The 15,661-nt window shown below is 43.0% G+C and overlaps 1 protein-coding gene across 2 annotated transcripts in view; it reads left to right on the top strand.

Annotated features, from left to right (window-relative positions):
- ANXA4 (annexin A4) overlaps window positions 1-15,661 on the top strand; it is a 64,531-nt gene that overhangs the window by 44,065 nt on the left and 4,805 nt on the right. For both annotated transcript variants that reach the window (XM_077766359.1, XM_077766360.1), the window contains exons 5-10: window positions 66-179; window positions 1,454-1,544; window positions 3,730-3,809; window positions 5,862-5,918; window positions 11,245-11,338; window positions 15,565-15,660. In XM_077766359.1, coding sequence (XP_077622485.1) covers window positions 66-179; window positions 1,454-1,544; window positions 3,730-3,809; window positions 5,862-5,918; window positions 11,245-11,338; window positions 15,565-15,660 — 532 coding nt within the window. The remainder of the gene's footprint in view (window positions 1-65; window positions 180-1,453; window positions 1,545-3,729; window positions 3,810-5,861; window positions 5,919-11,244; window positions 11,339-15,564; window position 15,661) is intronic.

Here is a 15,661-nt window from a genome sequence, read left to right as displayed (position 1 = left end):
TGAGAGCGGCCGGGCTGGTTTAAGTTAGCGTAGCAGTTAAACAGAGCCACTCGCTTGCTTTGCAGGACCTGATAGACGACTTGAAGTCAGAACTGAGTGGCAACTTTGAGCGGGTGATCATGGGGATGATGACGCCCACCGTGCTGTACGACGTGCAGGAGCTGCAAAGGGCCATGAAGGTGTGTGCCCTCCTCTCCTGCGGCCCGGACCAGCTTCCTCCAGAAAGTGACAAAAGCCCTGTGGGAGTGGGGAGGGGAGGTTCAGGAGAAAGATTTTCCTTCATCGATGACAACTCGAAAACATGACGTTACATTATAGCAATTGTAAACTTAAAAATGATTTTCCATAAAGTTATGCAATCGTTTGCTCTTTCCTGTGGCTCCATGGGGAGTGGTGAGAGTTGTGCCTGTGGTGCAGCTCCAGAACCTTTCCTGTCGCGTTAGCCGCTTTTGAGACGTGAAACTTTACGGCTGGCACAGTGGAGCCTCTGGAGTGGCCAGAGGCTCAGAACTGGCAGAAAGGATTCTCGGCCTCCCTCAGCGCTAGATCCACTGTGCCCTAGCCTTAGTGGGACAGTTTTTAATGACCAACTACAAAATTCAAATACAATTACCCTCCCCAAACATGTCAGTAAATAGCCCTGTGGAAGGTTCTGGGCTAGGCTCTGGGAAAGCAAAGAGGTAACAGTCTTTGCCAGAAGACTCTGCCCATCAAAGAAAAAGTATGGAGGTAGAGGCTGGCAACTGGATGGCTTAGTCAGACTCTTTTTTTTTTTTTTAAATGTTTATTTATTTACTTTTGAGAGAGAGAGAGAATGAGCTGGGGAGAGGCAGAGAGAAAGGAAGAGAGGTAATCCTAAGCAGGTCCCACGCTGTCAGCACAAAGCTCCATGTGGGGTTCGATCTCACTAACCATAAGGTCATGACCTGAGCAGAAATTGAGTTGGGCACTTAGCCGACTGAGCCACCTAGATGCCTCAAGTGTCAGATTCTTGATATGAGCTCAGGTTGTGTTCTCACAGTTGTGAGATTGAACCCTGTATCAGGCATGGAGCCTGCTTGGGATTCTCTTTCTCCCTCCCTCTCTGCCCCTCCTCTGCATACACACCTGCATGGCGTCTTCTCAAAATAAATAAATAAATAAATTTTTAAAAAAGAAAGAAAAGTACAGGGGAAGTCAAGGAAAGATTATGCCTCCAGAGGGCAGACACTGTCCATAACCTGGCACAATAATCAACTGATAGAAACAGCCCATAAATGTTTGTTATTATTAAAAATGATTATGGTACACCCATTGGGATTTGGGCAGGACAGTTTATAAATTAGCAAATCCTGTAGCTATAGCTCAATAGGTTGCTTTTTTCTCTGCAGATTCCCAGGTATATGCCTCTATGTCTGGGATTCAACATTATGAACTGGCTCATAACTCCCTCTCTTCTGGATTTTGTGTTTAGGGAGCTGGCACGGATGAGGGCTGCCTGATTGAGATCCTGGCCTCCCGGACACCTGAGGAGATCAGACGCATAAACCAGACCTACCAGCTTCGTATGTAGCATCCTCAGTGGTCCCCCTGAGGTTTCACTGTGATCTGAAAAGTAAACAAGCAGCGGGTAGTTACCTACTGATTAAACTTTCTTCGAGAGGGGCGCCTGGGTGGCTCAGTCGGTTAAGCATCCAGCTTTAGCTCAGGTCATGAAATCGTGGTCTGCGGTCTGTGAGTTTAAGCCCTACATTGGGCTCTGTGCTGACAGCTCATGGAGCCTGGATCAGATTCTGTGTCTCCCTCTCTCTGCCTCTTCCTCACTCTCTCTCTCTCTCTCTCTCAAAATAATAAATAAACATTAAAAAAATATTTTTAAAAAACTTATGCCTTAGAAACAGTGACCATGAGAGATCCTGAGTTCCAAGCTCTGCTTTCAGGCAGTTCCCCGTCTAAGCAAATGACAGTCTGTTGGCTTCTCAAGACTTCTTACGTGAAGACACCACTCCCAATGCAGTGTTTCATCACCCTGCATGTTGTTCCTTATTATAAAGCAGAGAATCAGACATGTTTGTTCAAAAGCGGTGGCACCAATGAATCTTAGCATTTCAGGGGATGCCCTGGAGGGACTCTCTTGCCCAACTTCTTACCTCCACACTGCACTGTGTATCCTCCAGCCACCCAAGAAGGAAGCCATTTATTTCCCTCTTACAAATCTCCAGAGGATGATGCTTAGGAAGAGTCTTTAAAAGATAATATGCTTTTTTGCCCTAAGAATGTAATTTAAAAAAAAAAACTGTACAAAGTTTTAGATCCTATAGTGCTTATTTGGTATTGTATAGATTAGCTAAATATGTCCAACAGTAGCAGGTTAGCTGAATAAAATATGGTGCACCCACACAATGGAGTATTATGTAGTCATCAAAATGTATATTGAAGGATATTATTACATTCCATTAAATGGTATGGTATATGGATAAGTAAAAAAAGGCAAACCATAAAATAGCATGCTATGATGTCATTTAAAAAAAAATAAAAATAATAACAGGGGTATCTGGGTGGCTTGGTCATTTAAGGATCCTATTCTTGACAGGTCATGATCTTGGGGTTCATGAGTTTGAACCCTACATCGGGCTCTGCACTGACAGCATGGAGCCTACTTGGGATCTCTTTTTCTTCCTCTCTCTCTGCCCCTCCCCAACCCATGCTGTCTCTCCCCCGCCCCTCTCAAAATAACTAAACTTAAAAAAAGAAAAACAAAGGGGCGCCTGGGTGGCTCAATCGGTTGAGCATCCAACTTCAGCTCAGGTAATGATCTCACAGTTCATGGGTTCGGGTCCCGCATCGGGCTCTGTGCTGACAGCTAGCTCAGAGCCTGGAGCCTGCTTCAGATTCTGTGTCTCCCTCTCTCTCTGCCTCTTCCCCACTCATGCTCTGTTTCTCTGTGTCTCAAAAATAAACAAACTATAAAAAAAAAAAGAAAAAGAAAAAGAACATATGTATATAAGGAGAAATGAGGAAGGAGACTCACCAAGGTGGTATCAAATGATTGTTATTTCTGGGTGGTTATATTATGGTGGAATGTTGTGGGGTGTTTTTCCTCCATCTTACTTATTTGTTTTTCCCCAAGTTTCCCCTACCTTTCTGGTCGAAAGGAAACAAAACAGTAAGGGATTTTTGGTAAGTGTTCAGAACAGGAGATACTAAACCTTTGGGAGCTTCGTTTGAGCACTCCAATCCCCATGTCTGCCGAATGTGGATCTTCTCACCCTGCGGGCTGTGAAGGGTTAGAGCTTCTCTGGGAAAGCTCTTAAGGGAGTGCAGAGTAGGCACCTGCTAGAATTTGGGTCTGACAGCCCCTGCATATCCCCAATCACAGGCTCAGAAACCCTGCGCTGTTTGCCTTTCCATGTGCCAGTCCACAGCCTTCGTTCCTTCCATCACTGAGAACCACAGTGGGGGCAGACTCCTGGACAGTAGTGACTGCAGAAGGAGGGTTACAGCCCCAGCCCTCTTGACCTCACCTTTTAAGGACCAGGAACATCTTGCTTCCACTCTAATGACAAACTAAACTTACCTTGACCATTTTATGAGAGTTCAGTTTTGGAAAAACTGTGCACGGGGTTGAAAACCCTCATCATGAGCTGCTTCGGTGAACCAGCTAATCCTGGGGAGGACGGACAGTTCTGGAGCATGGCACAGCGCTGGCAGGACTGTATTCTGAAGCAGCTAACTTTGCTCTCTTGCCAGAATATGGGCGGAGCCTTGAAGATGACATTCGCTCTGACACTTCCTTCATGTTCCAGAGGGTGCTGGTGTCTCTGTCCGCTGTGAGTCGCTTCCTCCGTGGGCTGCTTCTGATGGGGGTTGAGTTCACTTGGAACGCTCACTCCAAGTCCTCTTCTCCAGCCTTCCTCACCCTTTCATCCTGCCAAATGTGAATATTCCCCAAGTGTTGTTCATGGGCCTCTCTGTTGTTTTAATCCTCTCCCTCTTAGAGACTCTGGCTACTCGTGCATGCCCATTAATGCAGATCCATATATATGAGTACCTAATACATGCCAGGTGCCCTTGCTACTCAGTGTGGAGACAACTTCTAGGTTTATGTTGTCATAAAGGAATATAGCAGGTACACAGGTTGCTATAAAAAAAGGCATGAAGAGTGCCAAAGGAAGGACACAGAGTAAAAGGAAGGTTCAAGTAGAGAGTCTAGTTGCAGAAACAAAGAAAAGCCTTCATGACAGAGGTGCTGGTTCAGAGAGGACTTGGAGGGTTGCCAGGATTTCAAGAGGCACAGACATAGGTGGGTGCATTACAGGCAGGAAGAACAGCCAGAAAGAGGCAAGGAGGCAAGAGACATGGCATGTGGGTGTGCTCAGGGAACTGTTGGCTGGGTAGTCGGCTGGTATTTCTAGGAGCAAGGTGGAAGGCTGAACTGGAATCCCTTGTTGGGTGAGCAGCAGGGAGCCACTGAATGTTTGGGATCACTGGAGTGAACTGTCTTTTCAGAAGAATAACGTAAGAGTGATGTGTAAGATCAGTTGAACTGGAGGCTGGGAGGTCTGGTAGGAAGTTACCTCAAAATTTAATCCAGATGAGAGGTAAAGCAGCACTGGGCTAGTGTGGGAGGAAGGGTGGCAGGAAATGGAAGATGCATGCATGTGATATCTCACATGACTTCCCAATTTTGTCTTTATCCTGACGTCCTTCCTGAGTGTAGCACCCTCATTTCTCACTACTTTTTAAGGTGTTTCCTTCTAGTCTACCATCACCTCAAATCAGTCCTCCTAAACTAAACCAGAACTCATTTCCCCCCCAAACCAGCTCATCTTCCTGACTTGCCTGTTTCTGTTAATATTGTTGCTATTCTTCCAACAAGACAGGACCCCAGAAATCATCTCCAACCCCACCATACTCTGTCTCTGATACTTACTTAATAATGCTGACCGGCTTTTCTTGTTTCCTTATTTTTTCCTCATTCCTTATTTCTTAGCATCTCTTAACCCATTTTGTTCTTTGCCTCTCAGATTTAGCACCCTACCACGCCATGCCTAGACCATAGAATATTGAGACAGCACAGCAATAGAAGTACTCTAAGAAGGGGCGCCTGGGTGGCTCAGTTGGTTAAGCCTCTGACTCTTGATTTCAGCTCAGGTCATGATCTCACAGTTTATGAGTTTGAGCTCTATGTTAGGCTCTGCACTGACAGCTCAGAGCCTGCTTGGGATTCTCTGTGTCCCTCTCTCTCTGCCCTTCCCTACGCTGTCTCTTTCTTTCTCTCTGCTCTCAAAAATAAATAAACATTAAAAAATAGTCTAACGATCTAGAGGACAGTAGCCTGTCACTCCTTAGCATTCCTCCCAGACTTCAACACTGCCCTCCCTGTGAGCCGATGTCGGTGAGGGGTAGGGAGTTTCCACATGCTCCTTAAGCCCCACTGCTGGCCCTAGACTCTTGATTCTCCTTTATTCCAAGCCCTTATTTGGCAGAATTGATCAGATCAGTGCAGATTTGCCGGTTAGGAAGGCCTGAGTCAGACGTAGGAGTGGGGTGAGGTGGCAAAGGGGAGGGGACCACACTGGAGGGAGCAGTCGGCAGGCAGTGTTCACTCTCCTTCCCCTTCTACTGACAGAGTCACCCAGGCAGTGGGAAGGAACTGCTGGCACTCTGAGTGGTCATGGTCTCCAGGCACAGACTAGAGCCACAGGATTAATGCAAACACATTCAGAGGACATCTGTCCTCTCTCCCTAGGCTGGAAGTGTGACCCCTGTGGGCATTCCAATTACCACATCCTTGGGTTCCCAGACATTCTGTCCTAACAGTGCACCCCACACTCATTTTCATGGATACTCTCTCATTCTCCTTGTTTTGTTTTTCTCAGGGTGGCAGGGATGAAGGAAATTATCTGGATGATGCTCTTGTGAGACAGGATGCTCAGGTTAGTAGAACTGAAACTTCTCTCTTTGCTTTTGCCAGTAAGACATGCCTTAGTTGGTGGATTCCCTCGTATATTTCAGTGTATATCAGCCAGGCTGGGGTATAGTATTAAAAAAGATTCCCATAGATAACCTTTAATAGCAGAAATTTCTTGCAGAGATACTTGGGGCCTGGGCAAGTGACACAGAGCCTCATTATATAAGCATCCCTGTGTTCTTGACATTGGGACCATGGTATGTCCCCCCATCCCCCCGAGAGCCATGGAGTGTCTTCAGAATCACTTGGAGGTGAAGGGACCTACCTTTGCTTTGCTTTGTTTACCTTGCATTTTTACTTCCCCAGAGAGAACATTTGATAGCACCTGTGTGAAAAAGCTTGGCACAGTGTGTACCCCATGGGGTAAAATTAATATCAAACCCCAAGAGGCAGTTGTTTCCCTGGCGCCCACCCCACTGATGGTGCCCTGGAACTGATCCCTGATCGATTTACTGCGGCCAGGTAACATTGATAATAATAACTAATAAAAAGTGGGTCCTTACCAGGTGCCAAACACTGTTATGAGCTCTTAATATGAAGTATGTCAGTGAATCCTTGCGATACCCTATGAACCAAGTCTTGCTAGCTCCATTTTATGGACAAGGAAATTGAGGCTTGCAGTTCCTGCTCAAGTTCACAGATAATACATGTCAGAATGGGGATTTGAACCTAGGCAGTTTGGATCTAGACCCTATACTCACAACTAATATACAACCATAGGAAGGATTATTCCCATTTAGTATGTAAGGTACAAACCACTATGGATTTTGCAGGAAAGAACCTGTTGCTTTCACTAGGAGGGAGAGGAATATGTGTGCCATAAGAGTTCTGAGGATGCAGGGAGGCCCATCCCATACTAGAGAAATAGGAAATTGCTTTAATCCAGAAGCTTTGAGGAGGGAGAAGGTATTAAAAACACCGGAACTCCTGGTTGCTTATGTGAATTTCAGCTTCCTCAAGGACAGCATTTTTGTTTTTGTTTTTGTTTTTTTTTAAATGTTTTTTATTTTATTTCTAGGAGAGAGAGCAAGAGACAGCATGAGCAGGGGAGGGTCAGAGAGAGAGGGAGTCACAGACAGAAACAGGCTCCAGGCTCTGAGTTGGCAGTCAGCACAGAGCCCGACGCGGGGCTCAAACCCACGATCCGCGAGATCATGACCTAAGTGAAAGTCGGACGCTTAACCGACTAAGCCACCCAGGCGCCCCAAGGACAGCATTTTTGGATGTGTTGGAAGGAGCCTCCATAGGCCAGGTGTATCTCAAACTAAATGAAGAGTTTTTTAGCGAGCAATTTATTCCTGAGACGTTATACCCACTGTCAATTGCTGGTGCATTTCCTAGATGCCAGGCATTGTGTTAACTGCTTTACACTTTTTCCTCACAACACACCTGTGAAGTAGATATTTTTAATGTGAAGACTTAAATAATTTGTCCAAAATAATTATTCCTAATTACAGTAAACAATAAATAAATAAGTAAATAGTCCAAGATCGCATATCTGGTAGAATTAGGTTCCTTGAATCCAGGTCTGTCTGATTTTTTTTAAAACCATGCAGTTCAATCAACAAATTTTTTGAGGTCTCTTCAAGGAGTACAGTTTCTCTTGGAAGTGATCAGGTGAAAGGGGCTTTCAACCAAGTTTGGGCTGGGGAAGTCAGAGGAAGTAGAACTCAGAGTAGGTTTTTCTGGATGCTTCACCAAGGGGTGAGGAATTTAAGACCAACAGCCACTGAGATTTCAGCTTTTGTAGGATAAGACGGTAGGAAAACCTTGTCAGCCTTTGCTCTGTGACTTGTATCAGCAGCAGGGGAAGTGTTTGCAAACACTGGGTATTACAGCTGGATTTTGAGGAAAGTAAATGAGTTTGAGATGAGAAGAATGATCAGGGCACGTAGAATCAGGTCATGGTAATTTATAAAACGTAGAAATCTTAAAATTTTTAAGTCTATTATCCAACAAGTCCAATTTTATCTGTTTTTGGGTGAAACTTGCACTGAAGGACATCATAGGAGTACACAAAAGTCCTACTTTAAAAAGAAACTTGGGGCGCCTGGGTGGCTAAGTTGGTTAAGTGTCTGACTTCAGGTCATGATCTCATGGTCTGTGAGTTCAAGCCCTGCATCGGGCTCTGTGCTGACAGCTCAGAGCCTGGAGCCTGCTTCTGATTCTGTGTCTCCGTCTCTCTCTCTGCCCTCCCCCAATCACATTCTTTCTCTGTCTCAAAAATAAATAAACGTTAAAAAAATTTTTTAATAGAGAGCTCGTGATATATTAAAACTACATTAGGGGCCCCTGGGTGGCTCAGTCTAAGTGTCCAACTTTAGCTCAGGTTGTGATCTCACAGTTCATGAGTTTGAGCCCTGTGTTGGGCTCTGTGCTGACAGCTCGGAGCCTGGAGCCTGCTTCAGATTCTGTGTCTCCCTCTCTCTCTCCACCTCCCTACTTGCACTCTGTCTCTTCTCTCTCAAAAATGAATAAAATGCATTAAAAAATGAATAATGCATTAAAAAAAATTTTAACTGCGTTACAAATGCCCTTCAGAGCTTTTGCTGGATGACACATTTTGGTTCCCTTCTTCTGAAAAACAAACCAGCAAATCTAAAAAGAGGGAAAATCTGCATCAACACTGGAAACTATGGAGGAGGACTGTTAAAATGTCAGATGGGCAGCAAACCTGGCCCAAGGACGCAGGAAGGACATTTCTGCCACAAAAAAGAGGCCAATCCCCCACAGCCTCAAGCTGGAAGCAGGCACAGTGGCTTCGTGCAAGCAGGAAGAAATTCCTCGGGGAATCCTGTGTCTCAGAGGCCCTCTGTGGACCAGTTATTGGTGCTCCAGCTGGGGAACTTCATCCATATAAAAAGTGAGGAGCTCCGAGAAGAATCCACTCACCTTGTTCTGGAGGAAAAAAACAGATCTGGATAGACTGCTTATTACTTTAAAAAGCATGACAGTCAACACATCCTCAGCTCAACACTGTAGCCTGTGAACAAACAGAAGCAGCAAGGGATGCAAACTTGTCCACACTGTCAGGAAGAGGCAGATTTCAGATGGCTTTGGACCCTAAAATACATGAGAGAAAAACAAGTTTCAGTGAAACAAGAGCTAAATAAAAAAATGCAGTGAGTAAAGAACAGAGATGAAAATGGAGCTAGATAAAGGGTAAGAAAAGATAAAGGAGATAGACGAGCTGGCAAGAAGTGATCTTAGATGAAACCAGGAAAATCTGAATTTTCAAGTTTATTACTTTATTACTTAGATGAACCCTTTGTGCCCTCTGAGCTTTAAAATTCCATGGTTCTGTGAATTGACTCTAAAGCAGTGAGGAGATTAGACAAAGAATATGAGCAGATGGAGGAAAGCCCAATGAAGGACAGAATGTGTCAGTTAAGGGCATTTTAGGAAACTTAACAAGCCACCTGCTGCCTATAAATAAATAGTAGAATTGTTGTACTATATGCTAACTAACCTGGATGTAAATTTTAAAAATTAAAATTAAAAATAATAATAATAAACAGTAGGGTTTTAAATTAAAAAATAAAAAAAGTAATAAATGTTTATTTTTGAGAGAGTGTGTGAGCAGGGGAGGGGCAGAGAGAGAGGGAGACACAGAATCTGAAGCAGGCTCCAGGCTCTGAGCTGTCAGCACAGAGCCCAACATGGGGCTCAAACCCACAAACTGTGAGATCATGACCTGAGCTGAAGTCGGACACCTGGGTCACCTAGGTGGCCCAAAAATATTTTAAAAATAAAATACATTTAACATAAAACTGCCATCTTAACCATTTTTAAGTGTACAGTTCAGTAATGTTAACTAGGTGCACATTCTTGCGCAATCTCCAAAAGTTTCTCACCTTGCAAAACCAAAACTCTGTACCCATTAAACAACTCCTCGTCTCCCCTCCTTCCAGCCACTGACAACCGCTATCTGGCTTTCTGTTTCTATGAGTTTGACTAGAGGCCTCATACAAGGTAATCACACAGTATTTGTGTTTGTGTAACTGGATTATTTCACTTAGCATAATGTCCTCAGGGTTCATCCAGGTTGTGGCACGTGTCAGAATTTCCTTCCTTTTTAAGACTGGATTGGGGCGCCTGGGTGGCTTAGTTGGTTAAGCGTCTGACTTTCGCTTAGGTCATGATCTCGCAGTTCATGGGTTCGAGACCCGCGTCGGGCTCTGTGCTGACTGCCAGCTCAGAGTCTGGAGCCTGCTTCAGATTCTGTGTCTCCCTCTCTCTCTGACCCTCCCCTGCTCGCGCTGTCTCTCTCTCTCCTAGAAATAAATTAAAAAAAAAAAAAACATTAAAAAAAATTTTAAGACTGGATCATATCCCATTGTTTGTGTAACCCACATTTTGTTTATCCAGTCATCTGTTGATGGACAGTTGGATTTCTTCTAACTTTTGGCTATATACTCACAAGTAGAATTGTTGGATCATATGGTAATTCTATTTTTAATTTCTTGAAGCAAAGCCATACTGTTTTCTATAGAGGCTGCATTATTCTCATCAACAGTGCACTGAGTTCCAGTTTCTCAGTATCCTCGCCAACAGTTGCTATTTTCCTGTTGTTGTTTTTAAATTAGCAGTGAGGTAAATGAATAGTAGTTTTGATTTATCAGTAATATAGTTAAAATGACCAAAGCCAAATTCTTATAGTCCTACCTGTTTGGAATATAAACAATTACTAATGGGGTCCTGGTTCTACCATGAGACCTTCTGTAGCCTTGAGCAAATCACAGATCATTCTACAGTTCTGTTGTCCAAGAGAACTTTCTGCAATGCTGAAAATGTTCTACACTGGCACTGTCTTGTATGGCTGGCTAATTTTAATTAACTGAAATTAAATAAAATGTAAAATTCAACACCTCAGTCAGACTAGCCACATATGGCCACGGAGCACTTGAAATGTGGCTAGTCTGACTGAGGAGTTGACTTTTAAATTCTCATGAATGAAAATGTAAATAGCCACATATGGTTAGTGGCTTCTGTACGGTAAGCCTAGTCTAGGGCATTCCTTTCAGGTCTTAGGATTGAACCATGTCGTCCATATATAAGGAGCTGCTGCTGGTGCTTGGCCTCTAAAGGAAACAGTAAAAGGTGCCATTAGTCATATACCTAAGGAAAAATCTTGAGTCATTGCTTGCCACTCAACCAGCAACACCACTTCCACCCTCCTCACCAACAAAATAAAATGAAGCCAGCTCAGCTCTTTGAAGTTCTGGAAATATTTGTATATTTCCTGGCACCTTCTCTGTGATGTTTTAAATTTGTGCTTTGTTTGGCTTCAGGACCTGTATGAGGCTGGAGAGAAGAAATGGGGGACAGATGAGGTGAAATTTCTAACTGTTCTCTGTTCCCGGAACCGAAATCATCTGTTGCACGGTAAGGCACTTGCCTCAGCTTCCAAAGAAACTGAAAGACAGTGAACTCTGTAGTGTCCATAATTAATTTAGAACCTTTTCCCCTTTACTTGGTACAAAGAGTTGATTGTACTGAACCATTTTAGATATCTTATCTTGGAAATGTAGGAGTGCAACAATGTGCATGAAGGCCAATTTCTGAAAGATTAATTATGAATAATTAGTATATATGCAATGTATTCATAGGGGTTTGGCATTCCTGTTTGTAAGAAACCAACCTTTATGGTCAGTCCTTTTTCTAAAGCGGCCCCATTTATTTATTTATTTTTAATATAGTTTATTGTCAAGTTGGTTTCCATATAACACCCAGTGCTCATCCCAACAAGTGCCCTCCTCCATGCCTATCACCCATTTTCCCTTCTCCCCCACCTGCCACCAACCCTCAGTTTGTTCTCAGTATTTAAGATTCTCTTCTGGTTTGTCTCCCTCCCTCTCCTTAACTATTTTTTACGCATCCCTTCCCCTATGGTCCTCTGTTAAGTTGCTCCTGTTCCACATATAAGTGAAAACATATGGTATCTGTCTTTCTCTGCCTAAAGCAGCCCCATTTAATCCAAAAAAATTTTTTTAAGTTTACTTATTTATTTTGAGAGAAAGAGAGAATGAGTGGGGTAGGAGCAGAGAGAGAGAGGGAGAGAGAACTCCAGTGGAGAACTCTCCACTGTGAGTGCAGAGCCTGACATGGGGCTCAAACTCACGAACTGCGAGGTCATGACCTGCACCGAGATCAAGAGTAAGACGCTAAACCGACTGAGCCACCCAGGCACCCGCCCCATTTTTTAGTTACATAGGAAAAAATCTTCAGTACATCAGTGAGTAATGAAATAGAATTGTTGGTTGACATTTATTCCTCGTTAATATCCAAGTTGTAAAGCTAATAGAAATGATTTCTTTAGGGAGTATGTTGTATAAGATAAATAGTGCATAATTTCACATTTTATTTCCTATGTGTAATGTTTCTAATTTGCTTCTGATAATGCTAGTCTTTGTAATGTGCTTTTGACTTCTTTGGGAAAAAAAAATTGTGGAACATTTGTCCAGGTTTATTATCTTCTTGTAAGCAGTAATAAGGGTTTAATAAGATATTTCATCTTTTATATAGGCTTTTTAGTTCTTTATGTTGCAGCACAATTTTATAAACCTGCCATGCCTTATAAGCACACACAATTTACCAAACCTATGGGAAATTTGAGAAGAATGAGTTCGCTAAGTTGAAAACATAAAGTAATTGAAAATTACAACACATTTGTAAGTTGCAGTGATTTCAGATATCCCACGGTGCCTAAAAATAGGTGATTACACCTGTTAATAAATGTCATGGGCTACCATCAGATGCACCAACTTCTGACTCAGCTCATTTCTTCACCTTCCCTTGCCAAATTACTAATTACATAAATCTCCCCCTGGTGGTATCTCCCAGGAACTGCAGGTCTTCAAAAGACCATGCAAATAAGTACCTTTGTAACAATTTTCACTTCTCAGCACAATTGTTGGATAGTTATAAAGTATCTGCTTGTAACCCACTGAAAGAAAATCTAAGCACTATTTGGATAAAGAAAGATTCATAATTTTTTTTCACCAACCAACAATAATAGTGAGGATTCAAATAACTAAGGTTTTATTAATTATCTTCCCGATGCAGTGCTAAGCCTACTATAAGCATTGTTTGTTGCAACATCCCATTGGAGCAGCCATTAATTCACCCATTTTACAGTGAAGTGAACTGGGACTTTGAAAATGTGTCAATTAGATCTTTTGATTCCAAGCAATAGACACTGACTCCAACTTAAGTAAGAAGAAGAAATAATACAGAATGGGACAAGAGGGAAAATGGAAAATATTGGTCGCTCATTGAATCGAAGAGAGAGAGCTGAACAATTCCAGGAAGAACAGAAATCAAGACAGTTCTGGGGAATCACAGTTTAAGGAAGTCGCATATTTTATTTGTAAGGCAGAGCTTCTCAGTCTGGTCTTCATTGAAATAGCTGATTCTTGAACCCCTACTTCAGACTGGCTGATTTAGAATCCCTGAAAGTGACATCCAGGAAGTTTCCCAGGTTCCCCAGGTAATTCTTCTGTTCTCTGAGGTTAAAGCTGACTCAGTGCTTTTGGCCATCCCTTTCATCTGCTCATTTATAAAACTGTCAGGAGAGGGAAAGCCTGGGTGGCTCAGTCAAACATCAGACTCTTGATTTCAGCTCAGGTCATGATTTCATGGTTGTGAGATTGAGCCCCACATCAGTTCCACGCTGGGTCTGGAGCCTGCTTAAGATTCTCTCTCTCTCTCTCTCTCTCAGCGCCGGGGGTGGCTCAGTCAGTTAAGCATCCAACTTCCACTCAGGTAATGATCTCACAGTTCATGAGTTTGAGCCCCACATCAGGCTCTTTGCTGACAGCTCAGAGCCTGGCACCTGCTTCAGATTCTGTGTCCCCCTCTCCCTCTGCCCCTCCCCCATTCACACTCTGTCTCTGTCTCTGTATCTCTCTCAAAAATAAATAAACATGGGGCACCTGGGTGGCTCAGTCAGTTAAGCGTCCGACTTCGACTCAGGTCATGATCTCACGGTTCGTGGGCTCGAGCCCCGTGACGGGCTCTGTGCTGACAGCTAGCTCAGAGCCTGGAGCCTGTTTCTGATTCTGTGTCTCTCTCTCTCTCTCTGACTCTCCCCAGCTCATGCTCTTTCTCTCTCCCTCTCCCTCTCTCTCTCTCTCTCTCTCTCAGAAATAAATAAAACATTAAAAATATTTGTTATTTTTAAATAATAAATAAACATTTAAAAAATTGTTTAAAAAGATTCTCTCTCTCTTTAAAAATAAACAAAATTAAATTAAATTAAATTTTAAAAAGTCCCCAGTAGGTTAAGACTGGCTCTGGTCTAGTGAACTGCCCACTGATTTGGTAGAGCTTATAGTGTATGTTGGGGGGCAGAGCTGTCTGTGGGTTGACAGCCCTGTGAAAATCACACTGATGGGACCTGGGACAACACCTCAAAGAGAGCATGGTTAAGAAGCAAAAACAGATATCCACTCTAAGAAGGCTCCAGAAGGAGACAGTGTGGAAAATAGGTTAATCACATTCAAAAATACTTGGCAAAAAGTGAAAAAAAAAATTATGTTACAGTCTATTAAAAGAGGCAACCGTTTGATATGAAATGTGACTCAGTATTCAAGGGGTTGACTTGCTCTAGTTTTGAGCCAAAAGGAACACACAGGTGATTGCCAAGGCCAGAATTACAAAAAGACATGTTCTGCTCATTAAGAGAACAATGAGAAAAGAAAGCAAATCTCTCTAGATGTTATGTCCATTTTATGTGTGAGAAAACAGGGTCCCAAATAAGGGAAAGGACTCACCTGATCCCCTCCAAGACTCACAATATTCCTTCATCCTCCCCTCACACCCATTCCACTTGCCTGTGCCTCCTGGGTTCTCACGGATACTGCTAATTACTTGCCTCTTGATGTATGCCAAAGAATAAAGAGTGACTGCTTCGGATTCGTGTCTCCCCCACTCATGCTCTGTCTCTCTCTGTCTCTCAAAAATGAATAAACATTTAAAAAAATTGGGGGGGGGGCACCTGGGTGGCTCAGTCGGTTGAATGTCCGACTTCAGCTCACGTCATGATCTCACGGTTCATGAGTTGTAGCCCCGTGTCACCCTCTGTCCTGACAGCTCAGAGCCTGGAGCCTGCTTCTGATTCTGTCTCCCTCTCTGCCCCTCCCCCACTTGCACTCTGTCTCTCTCTCTCTGTCTCTCTCAAAATTAAACATTAAAAAAATTTTTAAATTAAAATGAAAAATGGGGGCACCTGGGTGGCTCAGTCGGTTGAATGTCCGACTTCAGCTCAGGTCATGATCTCACGGTTCATGAGTTGTAGCCCTGTGTCACCCTCTGTCCTGACAGCTCAGAGCCTGGAGCCTGCTTTGGATTCTGTGTCTCCCTCCTTCTGCCCCATTCATGCTCTGTCTCTCCCTGTCTCTCAAAAATGAATAAATGTTAAAAAAAATCTTTTTAAATAAACAGTGAACTCTAGAATGATGCTCATTCTCTCCATAAATTTTAGTTTCCTCTATTCTTTTTATCATTTAGAATTATAATATATATTATAAATATGTAATTATAAAATATAAAAATAAATTATGTTTATTACTTGTAAGTAAAATAACAAAACAATTTCTTATTGTTTTTAGTGTTTGATGAATACAAAAGGATATCACAGAAGGACATTGAGCAGAGTATTAAATCTGAAACATCTGGTAGCTTTGAAGATGCTCTGCTGGCCATAGG

The sequence above is a fragment of the Crocuta crocuta genome, unplaced genomic scaffold (assembly GCF_008692635.1).
Source record: "Crocuta crocuta isolate KB4526 unplaced genomic scaffold, BGI_CrCroc_1.0 scaffold113, whole genome shotgun sequence".
Taxonomy (NCBI): Eukaryota; Metazoa; Chordata; class Mammalia; order Carnivora; family Hyaenidae; genus Crocuta; species Crocuta crocuta.
The sequence above is the reverse complement of the archived record's forward strand: the minus strand, read 5'-3'. Positions and strand labels throughout refer to the sequence as shown.